Source organism: Triplophysa rosa, linkage group LG2 (genome assembly GCF_024868665.1).
Source record: "Triplophysa rosa linkage group LG2, Trosa_1v2, whole genome shotgun sequence".
In the NCBI taxonomy this organism is placed as follows: domain Eukaryota; kingdom Metazoa; phylum Chordata; class Actinopteri; order Cypriniformes; family Nemacheilidae; genus Triplophysa; species Triplophysa rosa.
Genome location: NC_079891.1, coordinates 31,241,518 through 31,258,473, shown reverse-complemented (window position 1 = coordinate 31,258,473; position 16,956 = coordinate 31,241,518). Strand labels below are relative to the sequence as shown.

At 36.6% G+C, this 16,956-nt stretch overlaps 1 protein-coding gene across 4 annotated transcripts in view; it reads right to left on the bottom strand.

The window, feature by feature from the left end:
• Window positions 1–16,956, bottom strand: part of taok3a (TAO kinase 3a) — a 60,555-nt gene that overhangs the window by 23,816 nt on the left and 19,783 nt on the right. For all 4 annotated transcript variants that reach the window (XM_057351424.1, XM_057351432.1, XM_057351416.1 and 1 more), the window contains one exon: window positions 2,052–2,265. In XM_057351424.1, the coding sequence (XP_057207407.1) occupies window positions 2,052–2,189 (138 nt within the window). In that variant the 5' untranslated portion in view covers window positions 2,190–2,265. The remainder of the gene's footprint in view (window positions 1–2,051; window positions 2,266–16,956) is intronic.

Genomic DNA, 16,956 nt, shown 5'->3' with positions numbered 1-16,956 from the left:
CGTAGCGAGAGGTGCGACGAGAGCGAGAGCGAGAGCGAGAGCGAGAGCGAGAGCGAGAGCGAGAGAGAGAGAGAGAGAGAGAGAGAGAGAGAGAGAGATTTGCACAACAGTCTTGTCGCAGATTTCGAATCAGATGCTTTATGCTATTAGTTCTCAGATTAAGAAATGCACTTGTCATGAGGGTGCAGTTTTTGGGTTTTAAAAGCTCTTCTGTCTTTGTTTACTCACCCTCAAGTTGTTTCAAATCTGTATAAATGTCTTTGTTCTGGTGAACACAGAGAAAGATATTAGGAAGAATCCTTGTAACTAGGGATGCTCATTTGGGTTAATTTCCCTAACCGAGAACCGGCACTCGTTATCCAAACATTAACTATATGATTTAATATGTTTAAATATGATTTAATAGTTAATTAAAAACGTATTATTAAAAAAATATTGTTAATATTATTTGACTTAAAATAAACATACCTTTTAAATCGTTTAACTGATAATATTAACCGGTCAAAATTTTTACTATCGGTTAACGGTTAAACAGTCAATATGTGCATCCCTACTTGTAACTAGGGCTGTGCCGATAAACGATATCATATCGAATCGCGATAGAATGTATTTCAAAAACGATGATAAGCTATTGGCATTTTGACTCGATATGGATTAATCTTACAGTTTAACAGAACGCAGAAATAAACGCAACAACAGTCAGTCAGCGTGCAGCTTTTATCGTGCGCGTCAATGTACAAAGTCCATTTCATACTGCGCTTGGCAAAGAAAACTCAACACGAGGAGGAAAATATTACTGGAAGCGGAAACAAAGGTGAAACTAACCTCGAGTTGTCATCGGTTTATCAAGGGTCTTATTTTTTTCGCAATCGCCGGTTGAACAAAACAAACTTGAGGCGCAATTGCAAGCGAGTTACTTCGAAACTCAAGCACAAACGTTTTTATATCCATCGTTAACATATCTGCTAACATGAGCTGGTGCATATGAAACAAACCAGCGCTGCCCTGTACAGATCAGAGATGTAATGAAGTGAGTTTGTGTGCACATTAAAATATTGAACCTTGTATGTAAGATGCTTGCATGATTAAAGAAATGTACTACAGTTTATGTGAGATGTCTTTAAGGTTCACTGAATACATTGAATGAATCCCACTACTCGAGCAAGACATTATTGCAGCGTTATGTATGTGCGCAGGTGCTGAGCCAATAGCGTTCGAATGTACACAGTAACGGAGCCCTTTCATTGGTTGAATGTACTGAATGAACACTCCCTTTACTTAACGAGTCAATTGAGTCAAAATGAGAATGAACTGGTACATGTTGTTTATGGCCTAATTTCCTCTGTTGCAACAGTGCATTAATTTAATTGAATTTTAACTGATTAAAGGTTAACTTTTGTTAACAAACTGCATTTAAAATAGATTCTTTTAAATACAGTTTTTTTAATTAAATATATACCAAAATAAATATTGTTATCGATCAATATAGAAAAAAACTATCGAGTTTACTTTTTTGCCATATCGCCCAGCCCTACTTGTAACCAAACAGTTCTTGGCCACCATTGACTACCATAGTAGAAAATAATTCTTTATACATGTATTTGTTCTATTGAACACAGAATATATTTTGATGAATGTAGGAAAGCAAACAGTCCTGGGGTACTTTTGACTACCATTACAATTTTTCTTACTATGGTAGTCAAGAACTGTTTGGTTACAAGCATTCTTCCAAATATATTTCTCTGTGTTCATCAAAGCAAAGAAATTTATGCAGATTTGGAACAACTCTAGGGTGAGTAAATGATGACAGAATTTTCTTTTTGGGTGAACCGTTCCTTTAAAATGTAAGTCACACCGTTAATCAATGGCATTTAAGAAAATACAACATAGCAGCAAAATTACAGTATACAATGTTTCGTTAAAAAAATTAAAAAAAAAAAAAAAAAAAAAAAAAGGAAGAGACCCCTGGTGGTGGATTTCTTTGTAATGCTTGATTCTGATCTTTGTAACAGACACAGCTGAAAAAAACATTTGATGGCTATAATACTCACAAAATAAACTGCACCGAAACTCCCATGGCCGATCTCATGCAGGTCGCAGAAGACTTCCTCTGGGTCATCTTTGAAAAAGAGGTTACCCAACTCGGGATCTTTCAGCCCCCCCCCCTTCCGCGTGGACGATGGCATCATGAGTTAGACGGAACCTCTGATGTCCACGTGCTTCTGCTCGCCTTCATTCAGCAGGCCCGGCATTTACCTGCTTTGCCTGTGAAGACAAAAGAAAGTTGGCGAATAAATGTCATTTATTCACCCAAAGCGAATCTGATGCATTAAAGATCAACTGAACCTAATTTCTACAACATTTGTTTAAAACAACATGAGTGCGAGTAAACGTGAACATTTTTTCATTTTTGTAATGTGACTCAACTTTTATGTTGTTTAGCAAACTCGCTCTAAACAAGTAGGTGTGAGATCAGTTTTAGAATTCAGAGTCACTCTGGTTTATAACTGAACTGTGTGTGAACTCTACTTAAAACTGTACAAAAGACAGATTTTAACCATCAACTATGTTGTGTGTCACTGTGTGTGTGACTACGCACATGTGCTTGCTTAGGATAGAAATCTAGTCCGGCACAAACGTGTTGGCACTGAATGTTGGATTGCTTAGTCATCATGGGAAGACAGCTCAACGTCTGACAGCATTGCTCATTATGCTAACACACACCACCTGTATGTAAAACTAAGTCACTGGACATCTGAAACACAAGCGGCCATTGACCAAAGAACAAAAGGTGGTGACACCTGTATTTAAAATAGAGAAACAAAACGCATACAAACAAATAGCACATTGATTATGAAACGATCACATAAAACAAACTTAAGCCTAAATTGTGTTGCATTCATTTACTCAAAGTCAACAGTGATTGGACGCCCCGTCCCGTAGGCAACAGGCAGCACAATGTCTTCAAGTTGCATCATGTCTGTCTTTCTCACCCCGCTTCTGTCGCTTTCCAACTCACGTGCCGAGTTGCCGCCTTCCACCTTTGCTTCAAACTGTGACTATAAATACAAAAGCGTTTTCCCTCATAGGCCGAGATCCAGAGATCTTTATCCAATCAGATTGCACCAACAGGAGACAAAATCTCGCTTCGGGACAAGACCAGAGGGGGGCCGTGGAGGTGAGATGATGCAACGCAGAACCAACAGGTTGTAAGAGCCCAACGGCGAGAGCGTGATAGAGAGAGTCCGTCTAATGACAACACGTCCATGCTGGTTATTTACAACATTGGTAGGAACAACTGTAAATCTATGGCTGCATTGTGCCGAGCTTGAGAGATTAGCGAGCAGGTTTAGCTAGATTAGAAAAGGGTGAAATACGGAGAGGTCCCATGTGTATTACAGCATGAGAGACTTCATCGGATGCTGACTTTTGAAATTGAGGGGAAAAAGAAACACTTATCGTTTTGCCAATCCTGACATTTAGATGCGAGTAGCTCCATGTGCACAACAGCTCTCTTCAAGATATTAAGTACAAAAACATTGATTTTTTTTCTGTACTATAAGTATACATTCCTACTGAGTATACAGACGGTAAAATACAATTTGTACAATCTAAAGATCATTAACAGTGTGAAAGGTCATGATGGAATTAATGATTGGCTGACACACCCACTCCAATCAGATATGCTGATGTTACTCCAGGATTCCTGATATTCCTCCACGTGCAATTTGTGGATTAAAATCAATCATTTATTTTCCATCCATCAAAGATGAAAGTAAAACGGGACATCCTTTGAACAAGTAATACAACATGTACGGCCCACGGGAAACACTTCATCAAGCTTCCACAAAAATCACAACATTGGGACTAAAAGTGGAGCACATCACTAGCGAACAGAAGAAATTATCATCAAATATTCAATCACTTATTGTTCTTGGTTTTGACTTATTACAGGAGCAGCCAATAAAGGACTTAATTTTTCAGAAATATGCATTTAAGACAGGTGGAACTAGCACAATCAAACATAAATAAATATAAAACTCCAGTTAAACCATTATGCGAAAACAGACCGTAAAAATACTGCCACATAATTTTAGGACTGACACACAAATCACAAGTGTGTGAGTGTGTGCAATGCAACATGTGTACAGCACATGAGAGAGAGAGAGAGAGAGAGAGAGAGAGAGAGAGAGATATGAGAGAGAGAGAGAGAGAGAGAGAGAAAGAAAGAAAGAAAGAAAGAAAGAAAGAAAGAAAGAAAGAAAGAAAGAAAGAAAGAAAGAAAGAAAGAGCAAGAGAGAAAGAGAGAGAGAGCATTATGTATTTATTACCCTGACGTCTGTGTGTCAGGAGATGGAAGTCTTTGATATGAGTTGTAAGCAGCACTGAGATAGGTTTCTTTAATCAGAAGTGTCGTCGTTCATCACGGCAGATGAATAAATAACACCGTCAGATCATTACAGTCAAGAGTTTATACTCACTAATTTACAGACCTGTGATATAATAAGCATAACCTACACTGAAAAAAAATGATTATGTGCTTTAGTAGATTTTATGAAAAGAAATTATTCAAATATACTATTAATATTGATATTAATATAATTATGTTCTTGTTTAAAAAAAAGAAGTTAAAATAACGTAAAGATATAAAATCTAAAAATTTTGGTTTGAGTAATTTTAATTAAGTAAATCCAACTCAATTTTATTATGTTAAACCCATTTAAATTAGTCAAATTATGTTTACTTATTTATTTTGTGTTGAGACTACATACATAATTTTTTTAGATATAACTAGCTTGGCAGTTGATCTGTAGTTCCCAGCATGCTTTGCATCTGACTGCATTAGGAGAATAATTTTCCAGATTAAATGTAATTTTAAGTGTCTTTCAGTAAGACTTGTTCGTGTTTTTTGTTCATTTATCTTTGAGATTTAGGAGAGTTTTGGTATTATTTTTAAGTTCAGGTTTTGTTGTTACCGTTGTTCAGAAGAGCGGTGCTTGTGCCTAGGCTGAGGGAGGCACACAATTAGTCATGAAGTGTGTTATTTCAATTATTGAGCAGTAACTGTGCTAATGCAAGTACAGAGACCACCAGTCTCTTCTTACTTAACATCTATGTTGTAAAAAAAGAATATATTTCAATATGAAAGTTAGTGATCCATGAAGTTTGAGTTAGACATGTTTTTGTGCAGCGTATTTTTTTTTTACTTTAAGTAACATTTACTTGATATTTTAACAAAAACTAAATGTATTTAATAAGTAGAATTTACTTTATTCTGGTTAGTAAATTGTACTTGAATAATAGAAGCAAATTTTACTTCCTCGTAACAATTTGCACAATTTTTCTTATAGTAGATTCTACAAGTTATTTTTTTCAGTGTGTATCTGTTCAATTCAAAACATAACAGCACTACAGAAGCATCAACGAATGCATATATCTTAAAATTTACATCAAAACAGGCCAAGATTTCTTGCTCTTTGGATGTAAACCTCTACTAAACACACTTTGATATAGCTCCCTCATTTTGCACCCGGACCATTTATTGAAACCTAGCTAAAATAACGGTCATTCAGAAAATCGTGTGATGTAACAAACTGTTTTTGTGCAAGAAATGTTAACTTATAATATGGGTTTGCTTCTAAACCAAGTGAGCTGTTTTCAGAGGCAGCATTTATTAACCAAAGGTCATTTCAAAAAGGAGGAATTTTATTAATGGCACCTCTTGTTTTGGCTATATTCTTCCACTGGAAAGTAGCATTTAACAAGATATACTTTATAGAATATATAGAATAGTTATTTTTTATTATTATCAAAAAAGCATTCCAAATCAGTCATATGAGTTATGGTGCCGTCTCTGAAGGAAGCCTCTGGAACATATGAGAGTGCCTCTGGAAGAGAGTAACTCAAGGAAAACATAAGTTACAAAAGAGTATACGACCCAATTAAAAGTGAGAGCAATGTTTCAATAAAACAACACCGTAATAATATTATAATTTCTCTCAGGAATCTCATAAGAAACACCAAAGTTAGTTGCCAGAAAAAGAGGTGAAACATAGTGTTTCAGAGCGGACGAAAAGAGAGGAAGTGGGGGAATAGAAAGAGAAGAAAAAAAGGGTCAAAAAACAACCTCCTCTCCATTTCCCAGGGCACCCCTCACATTCTCTCTCTGCCTCTTTTTTTCTTTGTTTATGACTCAGCAGACAGTGTTGCTCATGGCTGGCCGAGGGAGAGAGAAATAGAACAAGGGAGAAAGACAGAAAAGGGCCGTGGGAGAAAAAGAAAGAGAGGGAGGGAGAAAGAGAGCCCAGGACTAGAACAAGCTGGCTTCTCCTGCCTCGCTGCTTTAATTCGGTATGATCGGTTGCGTCTCCGCATAGACGACTCTATTTAAAGGCAACATTCCCAACGCTGCACTATCTGAGCTTCATGTGGCATGCGAGCCCACGCCACTCGTCCTCAACACACGGTCACATCGTGCGAGAGAGAGAGACCTTTAAACAAAGTGACCTCTATCGCTTGGTCTTCTGGTTAATGAGTAGATGTCTGGATGCAGAAAAAGAAAGGCAGACAGGAAAATACGATTAAAGCGAAAAGGCGCTATGCAGTAAATGAGACGTTTATATGAGTGTGTGTGTATTAAGTAAGCAATACAAGATGGTCAAAATAAAAATGAGGTCAAACAAAACTACACAACCGCTGGTGACCAAGGGCACACTTACACAAAGCTGAACAACGTTATTTAACCATGAAAGCTTAAATAATACATCGCTGCTGTCATTCCGAAACATTGCATATTTTGCCATAAAGTCACTCTTTATGTTTGTCACTGGGTTTTGCAAATATATAATTAATAAAAGTATTAAAAAGTGTTTTCTATTCCCCGAAAAATAGCAGATAAGGTCTGAGGTTTTGGAAAGACAGCGACGATGACAACAAATGTTTTTATTTTCCTAATTCACAAATAGTCATTGTTGCAAAGTAGACTCAAAATGTTTAATGCAAGTAAAGTCACTGAAAAAATGTGTCAATGAATAAAATAAGTCAATGAAAAAACAACAAAAATATAAAACAAAACACAACAATAAAACAAAAAAAGACACTAAAAAAGTTAAATAAAACATGACACAAAACACAACAAATACAACGCAAAAAAACCCACATCAAAATAAAATGCAAAACACACAAAAACAAAATCGCAGCAAAACAAGTATTTTGTAAAATATGAAAATTATTTCTACTAGGGCTGCACAGTAATGGGTAAAATAATAATAATCATGGTTATTTTGCTCAAAATTTTATTTACGATTATTCATCAGTCATGTGATTGACCAAGAACAAAAAAGAAGGAACACAGGCCATATCCCTGACCACGTCCTCTCATATTAGCCCCCCCTCCACACAATGATACATTTTTTTACTCGTTTGTCTTGCAGTAAAATGACAATTAAATATGAAAAATAGTTTCTAATGTTCATAGAATCCTGTTGTCCTGAAACAAATATTTCAGCCTTTGCCACACAATACAGTATACAAACCATTACAATTACCTGATACTGAATATCAATATTAGATTTATCAGTTAAATGTTTAATAGTTCCATAAATTAAGTTTAAACAAATAGGATGATATTTGCAACGCAGTGCTGACGTTAAATATAATTTTAAAAAATGGCATCTCGTCAGTACTTTACAATACTTTTTACTTTATTTTTGTACATTTACATTTCCATATTTATTAGCCCCTTTATTGCAACAGGACTTATAAAGGAGTAGTAATTCAACCATTATTAATATTTCAAGCCATTCAATTTTGTATGGCCATTTCGCCATTTCAGTCAACATAGTCAAAAATGTTGCTGTAATGAATATCAGATAAATCAGAATTGCAAAATGTTAAGGTTTTACCGCATTTTGTAACTTACACTGTCAAAACACTGTTCAGTTCCCCACTGAAATTAAAATGAATGTTAGTAAAAATAATACTACGTGTTTTTATAAAAACTAATCCATCTACAGTATATGTATATGCGTTGGACTTCATGCGGGGCTGCGCCAGACCGATAGTATAACACAAAAGTACCGCAAGAGCGTTTTGAAACACATCCCCGATTCATAGTGATTATTTTGTCAGTTTACAACTTTTTATTTCACTTCCGCATATTCGTTACACTTTACAGACTATTAATTCTGTACTTAATCTGCCGCAGTTGAACTGCTGCGACACTGTATTTCAAAGTGCTCTATCATCTGTACACTTATCTGCAAAAATGAACACATTATGCTATTAATATCGTCATGATTATGCTTAATTAATGGTGGGATGCAATGATCTTTAAAATATGATTAATCGTGCAGCCCTTATTTCTACAATTTAAGTTCTTTCTTTTTCAGATTTGAAACTATTAGAGTGCATGTAGTCTCTGAGAATTACATAAGAAGCAGAGAAGTCGCGTTTGTAAAGTAGCAGAATGATTCACCACCTACTATGAAAAGCTCAAATACAATCAGAAAACAAATCTCTGGGTAGGAGGTGGTTCAGTTAAGCGCAGCACAAACCTGGGAAAGCGTTTAAGATCAATGACAACAGCAGAGTCCAGCAAAGACTCCAGGGACATTGGATCTAAACAATGACAATGAGCTACTTTGCAGGCTTGTTAACCGAAAGAGAAATACAGTAGTTGTATGTACAAGGATGTAAATTACATCTTAACAGTTACTTCCCAGAAAATATTCAAAGTCCCCCAAAACATGACCATCTTTCATAGAAAACAAAGTAACATTATTATCCTTTGTCAGCTACTTTCCATGCAACGGGGTGAAAAACAACCATTAAGCTCCATCCGAATACAACAAAACGTAACAAATACATTCTAAAAGGGGGTTTATTCGATTTATGAGCTTTATTCCAAGTAATGCAATAACTGTGTGAGGACGACCACAATTAATGTCATTTGTGTATATTTAAATAATATGCCGCTTTAAGACACATCACGGCAGGTTTAACAGCATTGCTAAGGATCGCTGGTTCCCACGAGTGTAATGCAATGTTTTGCAATTGGGAATTTAATTTTTTTGGGTGAACTACCCAAATCCATTACAAGACATTACAAAGATCGCCCTTCACCAGGGCGGCCTTTAGTATAAGGGGTTTAACCCCAAATTACCCCAGGGGGCTCGTCCTGCTATTAGCATACTGTAATTCGCTTTGAACAAAAGCATCTGCCGAATACCAGGTGACCAAGTAATTGGGAGAGACGTTTCTCTGGAGAAACCTGAGGTTAACCGTCTCGCTACATTCCCAGGATGCATTGCGCAGCCTGACAGTCGGTTACCGCGATAAGATTCATAGCATTAAGCAGCATCACACCCCGAGAGTTATCGCCTTGGGCAATAAAACCTTATATGCAACAAATAAGATTAGTAATAAGACAGATTTTTCAAGCAAACACACGTAACCACATGTGGCCATGCAAAAATAAAACAGTCCACATAAAGTTACTTGCTGCTAATAATAAATAACGTTACACAATTACTTTTGACCCAAATAAAATATTTGGTAAAGAAATCATGACGCCCACGCAAAGTCAATTTATTGGCTCTAAACGTGTGACATGTAACAGTATGGCGGCCTCTGTAGAAATAGTTATAACAGGCATCTGTAATATCTGTTTAGAGCCTTAGTTTGGGCCCGGGTCTCTGCTTCATGTCCTGAGAGATAAGAAAACCATTTCAGCTACATGCAAAAGAAGTAATGGGCGTTGTGCTCAACTAACCAGAAAATAACGCTCTCATTGTTTATTCAATGTTATAATGGACAACATAAGCTGTTCTAAAAAGAAAGGCAATGAAGAGAGAAAGCTACAGCCAAAAACTTCACCCAAGGTAAATACTTAAAGGGATAGTTCACCCAAAAATAAAAATTCTGTCATCATTTATTCATCCTCATGTCATTCAAAACCTGTATGTGACTCTTCATCTGTGAAACACAAATGAAGATATTTTGAGAAATGTCTCAGTGGTTTGTGCCCATACAATGGAAGTCAATAGTGGCCAATGTTGTCTGGTTGACAACATTATTCAAAATATCTTGTGTTCTGAATAAATGAAGAATTTTCATTTTTGGGCGAACTATCCCTTTAACTGTTGCACATGTATGAAACATGAAATGTTGTATTACAGTATTTCTTTTGGCGTGCCATGCAAATTAAAGTCCTAGTAAAAAAACAATGATATTACCAAGGTTATTTTAGTTTACTAAATACTAATTACTCAAAATCCAAAAAAATATTGGCAAAACATTATTGGAAAAAAGATAAACTAACGAAAAATGTAAATGTTGCCTCAGAAATAAATTGAAATAAGTTTAAAGCACTAAAATTCTAATAATAAACTAAACTAAAACTAAAACAGACACAAATTAATATTTTATGGCAACATAAAAAATAACAAATAAATAATAAAATGACAAGCATATAACAAAGTTGCTATATACTGTATTTAACTACAATTTACATAAAAAAATAAAAGCTAATTTAAAATATTAATAAAAACGAAATAAAACAAATCAAAACTATAATAACTTACCATCTGATACCATTACCATTATATAAACCAAGTTAAGTTATTGCTCCTATTACCACAGTGGCTCCAAAATAAGCCAATAATAAATTCCCAGCCATAGGAATTTAACCACACATCTTGCGACTTCCTCGTCTGTCTGCCACATTGCAAGTATACAAGCTTTCTTTTCCTTCCCACTTTTATCTCACATTAAGAGAATCATCATTAAAACATTGAAACTCTGTTTAATGTTGTTAATGCTACTTTTTATTTAGTCATGCTAAAAAAAGGCTGTGTAGCATCTGTATCACACAACCGCACAAACCCAAACAGACGAGAGGCGCGAGTGAGAGAGAACGAATTAATTCCCTTAATGTAATGTAGGTCAAAGGCACTGGTCCGCAGCAAAATGAAGTGCTTGCCAGTCATTCAGTATGGCTGAGCTGATGAGGATTGTTGGTTAGGAAACATACAGCTGATGAAGGTCACACTTCGGAAAGCTTTTAGACGTTTTTAAAACGTCACACAAAAAATGCACAATCAACTTTTCTTTCTAGAGCATTTGGTAGCTTAAAGTGATCTTTTAAAAAATCAGAAGATCGGTTGGGAACAGAACATCGATTTGGCTGACAACAGTTAAGTTCACCATCAATCAGTCCAGTTAATGTTTGTGCATGAATAAGCTCCGGTTAATGTAGCCCGAGGATAACGCTAGCCCAGAAACAACCTTTATTCCTCATTTTCATGCATACGTAATGTGCATATGGCAACAGAGAAAACAGAGATGGGTTTATCCCATGGGTGTTCCTTCACTCACCTCTGCAGGTTATGGGTCGTGTGTGTCAGATTAATGGTGCGTTCCCACCAGAAGCGTTAAGCGTGAGTGATTTACATGTTAAGTCAATGCAAAGACGCGATAGACATCCTGTGGCGCGAATGACACGATTCACGCAAATTGAGCGTTTCGGCAGCATTTGACGCGCGTAACGCGTGATTCGCGCGAATCGCACAAGTTGAAAAATCTGAAATTTGGCGAATATTTGCGCCGCGTTAACTAATCAAGAGCTTGCTCTAGTAGTGACTTGATTACGACGTAGCAAGCGGAGACAGAAATCCGAAACAACAATGGAGGACAAAATCAACGTTGCTGTATGAGCCTCTGAATGATCTGATGGACCCAGACACGGTCTACGCCGTTTTTCAGCCTTCCATAACACAAAGCGCAGCTACCCTCTGAACAAAATCCATGTCAGCCATTTCGCAAGAAGCAGAAAGCCCCTCCCATGACGCGAATTCGCATCTGTTGTGAATTTCAAGTGAATTTTCACGGGCAAATGAAGCGAGTAAACTCAAAATATTCAAGCATCCAACTACGCACGAATAGCGCGATTTATTCGCGCAAGTCGCATCTGGTGTGAACCGCTCAGTAACAATAGAGGGCGACCGATATATTGCCAAGCTCGATTTATCGGCCGATACTTGGACATTTTTTATTATTGGCATCGGCAGATAAATCTTTCCGATTAGCCAATAGATTCTCCGCTTCAGTCACGTTAGCGCATTAGCATTTTGTTGCTTAGGAAGATGGCTACACTCGACCCCACGCGGTTCCCCACAGACCGGTTGGCCCACGACACCAAATCACCAAGAGAACAACCTGAGAACAGACTGCTTAATATGCTTTAAAAATGCTCCCGCAGCACCCCGAACGAAATCAAACACTCAAAGCCAGCATCTGACAGACAGTGAAACAACCAATCATCATTCCCGTTTTAACATGACGTTGTGTTGTGTGTAACAGTTAACACTCCGGTATGCAGCAAAGTCTTATTCAGTTCCGCTAGGTGTCACATCTGCAGCCCAGCGGTAACTACAACTGGGGACACAAATATAATTAAAACAAACGGAAAACATTTTACCTCACAAACAGTGACAAATCCCACGACAGGCTCTGCCTCAGATGTGTTGTTTTTGGTAACTCGGGCCGTTTTCAGATTGGGCTAGTTTGCTGGGGTCCAAACTTCAGTGCGATTGTTCCCGGCGCCCGCTATCAATATATTGATATCAATATCAATATATTGTGTTTTTATTAATTTGGTGCTATTATGCACAGCAGAGTAAATTACATTTGGGTTTACTGTATGCGCGTTGCATGCAGATGGCTTTCTGCTGCTTGCAAACAGAATTTTTGACCTGCCGCTCTGATTCCACTCGCAACGCAGAAATACGATGCAGGCTCTTGCTCGAATCCAAGATAAATCATCAACACCATTAGGGATGCAGCTATCGATTATTTTAGTAATCGAGTATTCTACTGATTTTTCCATTGATTAATCGGTTATTCGGATAATAAGTACCTTTTCTTTATTAAAGAGCAATACTAAATATACAAGAGAAAATAAGACAGGTCTCTTAAAATGAACAACTAATTTGTTTCCTTTATAGAAAAATTTACATATTTATTGCTGAAATTGCATACATTAATATCTGTGAAAACTAAACCCATTTAGTACATTCCATTGCCATATTACATTCAAAATACAATATAGGCCTAATACAAATGTATAAATAAGAAACATTAATAAAAATAGAAAGAATAATTTCAAAGGTAAACAACTAACTTCAGCTTATGCATGATGCATTTAGTTTAACCAAATTAGTTTTAGTTTCTTTTTTTACTATTAAATAGTGATATATTTGTCCACATAAAAATACAGAGTTAACCGGACTTTTATTTTGGCAGGTCGTTGGAAGACGCTTGTTTTTTAGTGTGTTAGCTTCACTCAGTAAAATGTTCTGAAATAAAATCTCAGAGCAACTCTGGAGATTAAGTTCATGTGTTTATGTCCTCATAAAACATAGACAAATTCATGAGCATCACACGTGTAGCACGTTAAACTGTGCAGTTCATTCACTCAGACACGCAGAACAGACAGATGATGTTTAAATAACAGGATTCGGCATCCACTAGTCCGCATATAGTTTTATGGACTCAATGCAGCCGGAAAACAAGTTTCACTCGCAAAATAGACTAAAACTAAGTAAAATAGCAGTTCACCATGTCAATAAGCTCTCACTTATTTATCAGCATGAGACATACGTGCGAGTGTGTGAACAGACTAAAATGCGTGTGTCTGACGGTGAATGCGTGAGACTTGAGAGCCCTGTAACATGAATAGATTTTAGTGGGCTGTGCATCAGTAATAACGGTCCGTGGGGAAACGCAGTGCTCCGTGTGTACTGTAGTTAAATGGATTAAACGAGGCTTCGAGGCAACAAAAATTGCCTCGATGATTTTTTGTATTCGAATTACTCGAGTTACTCAAGGAATCGTTTCAGCCCTAAACACCAACATCTCTTAGGAAATACATCGTAATCGGTTTAAAAGCATTTGCAGGTCACTTAACTTCCTCATCAAGTGCGCACCCGGGTCCGTGTTGCTTTCATATTCATGCGAACCGCGCCACAGTTCGAAAGCAACCGAACTCAGACCACCTCCTTCAGGTATTCTCGGGTTCGGTAGCCAGGTGCGCAGCCGGGTTCACTTGACAGCTTTCACATAAGCGATTTTTCATGCGTACCGTGCCCCATTCCGAACTAAACTTCAAGTGTGAAAGCCAGCTTACAAACAAGTTTCCCCCGCACTCAGGAACCTGTTACTCTAATCCGAGCATGAGAGCTGTGTAGCTATGTCGTGTGTGAGGTGAACGAGACATAGCCACATACACTGTATGTTAAGTAATAATACGTTTGCATTCCTTTATATTTTTATTTAATATCCACTGCATTTAACTGTCCACGATAACTAAGTGTGTGGACTGGAGTGTACGTTTTAGTCTGTTCTGTTTAGATGCTAAGCTAACGTTACCTGCCACTAACTAAGCAAATAAATAGGCTGTGCTTTTTGTCATGGTTTTGTATTGTTTTCAGAGACAAAACAGAAAAACAGACATAAATCTTTATTAGTAAAGTATTATTATTTTTTTTACTTTGATCTAATTTAAGAAAGTGAAACATACCGAGTAAAATAACTTAATATTAATATGCAGTTACTGTACAAATAAATCGCATTAAGGAATTACATTCGGTTTTGTCATTAATTATACACTTTATCTATAATCTTCTGATGGATTAAAGAAGCACTAAAACAAAAAAGCTGCACTTATTGTCAATATTAAAGTGTTACCTCATTAAATGTTGTACAATTAAGATAATATTGTATTAATATTGTGCAAAATAAATGTTGATTTAGATTCACTATTTTTTTGTATGTTTCTCATTTACTATAACTACATTTCTTATCTCGGCCTATCGGCCACATTGCTTTGTCAATATTGGCATCAAAACCCATATCGGTTGACCACTAATTAACAACGTGACAAACCTTCATCAGTGTAAGAACTTTAGAGTACAATTCACCCAAAAATAAAAAATGTCATTACTCAACCTCATGCCAATGAGAATTTATTTTCTTAGGCGAGGAAACTACATTTTTTATTTAAATAAGTATTCAAAAGGCACTTTCACCAATGCAAAGATTACACCATTGAGTACGTTTAATGGTGAATGTGGGCATTTTGCTGATAAAGATAAATGATCAAGATAAATGAACATCTCATTTACATGTGCCCACAGACACACAATGCCAGCCGGCACACAATCTTTAAAGAATAAACCACTCTTGTAAATCACAGTTTAAGCAAACCGATCTGAAACCACTTCAAGCAAGCATCTGGCCATTGTATAGACATCATCAGATAAGGTAAATGCTGGTTCATCGCTGGTCCAGAAGAACTTCCTGTTTCAGGTACACAAAAGTTTGAACAAAATACAACCAAGAAAATATTTATAACTGATATAGGAGTGACAAAGTTATCCAACAGCAATGTGAAAGACTGACAGCACGACAAGAAATCAAAACAGTGATAAAAAGGTCATCACATAAGAAAAATAGTTTTGAACTTTTCCTAAATACATGTAGAAATATTACTGTTGTATTGCTTAAAAGTATTTTCTTTGCAGCTGTTTCCATTTACCAGATTTGAAATGTAACCGTTTTGAAGGCTCAACTACCAAAGTTTGCTCAGCTCTTTCGAGGATGAGAATCAGACACAAAACATCGGAGAGTGAACACCAGGGATGAAAATCTTAACTCTGATTACTAATTCAACTTAATGAGCTCAGTTCCTTAATGATTCCTATGACGTTTTTTGTTAGTACAAGCGTGAGCATCCTGCTGTAGTTTGGGAAACGGGGTCTGAACATTTTAGTACAATGTTCTGTCGCATTGGTGGAAAATAGACATTCAAAGACCATTAACTGAACCAGAAGTCATTATAACATTTAAAACAGTAACTTTCTGCTTAAAAAAAGATCTGAGCAGTTACAGAAAAGATGATCCTTTTCACACAAATTACAATGGTAAGCTTATAATAACGATGTACATGTTGACCTGTCAGGTATGTTTTCAGTTCGATGTCATTTGACTTCAACCTATGTAGGGAAAAGTACGTAAAAAGCCTATATTTTTTGTTTTAATGGAGATAGAGAGGTTAAAGGTTATGGATTGCAAAAAAAAAAGATTCTGAATAGCATCTAATTCTCAATTATTGACCCCGTAATATACCGAAGTGGTGACAATCATCAGCTAAATAACCTGTTTTTCAAACAAAGAGAAAAACATCTTGTTTTACCATCATAAGACAACAGTGGGAGCTGAAAACGTGTCGAGTTGTAAAATGTCTGTAAGACTTGTGAAGATGTCCTCATGCTGTAAACAGCTGTGAACTTCATAAGTGACGTATTATAAGCATGCAATCCACTTTATTGGTTGACCTTGCAACTGGTTGTTGCACGATAAAACGTAAAGCAAAAAAAGTGGTGAACTTTCATCAAATATCACATGTCTGACGCACTAAACCTTTCATTGGGTAATGGGTTCCAGTTTGTTATTTGGTTACATATTCAGCAAATGGCTTTTACCCATAGTGTTTAATGTGTTAATGGAAAGGACAATCCTTGTAGAGAATCATGAGATTAACTGGTGTGCTCGGGTGCACAAAAATAAAAGAAAGTGCTCGCTTTTCGGGACATAGGTCACACATTCCTGCTTTTCCAGAGGTGTAAAGAGTACCTGAAAACCATACTTAAGTAAAAGTACAGATACCTTGCAGTGAAAATTACTCCATTACAAGTTACAAGTCACCAATTCCAAAACGACTTCAGTAAAAGTCTTCGAGTATCTGATTTTAACAGTACTTGAGTATTTTACTCATACTGAATGTAGGCTCAAAGCAGCACTAGTCCTCAACACTTAAGAGACACGTCAGTGAAAAACAAGAAACAGTCGATTCGTGAGGAGAGCAATCGCATTTATTTTCTTGCATCATAATAAGAC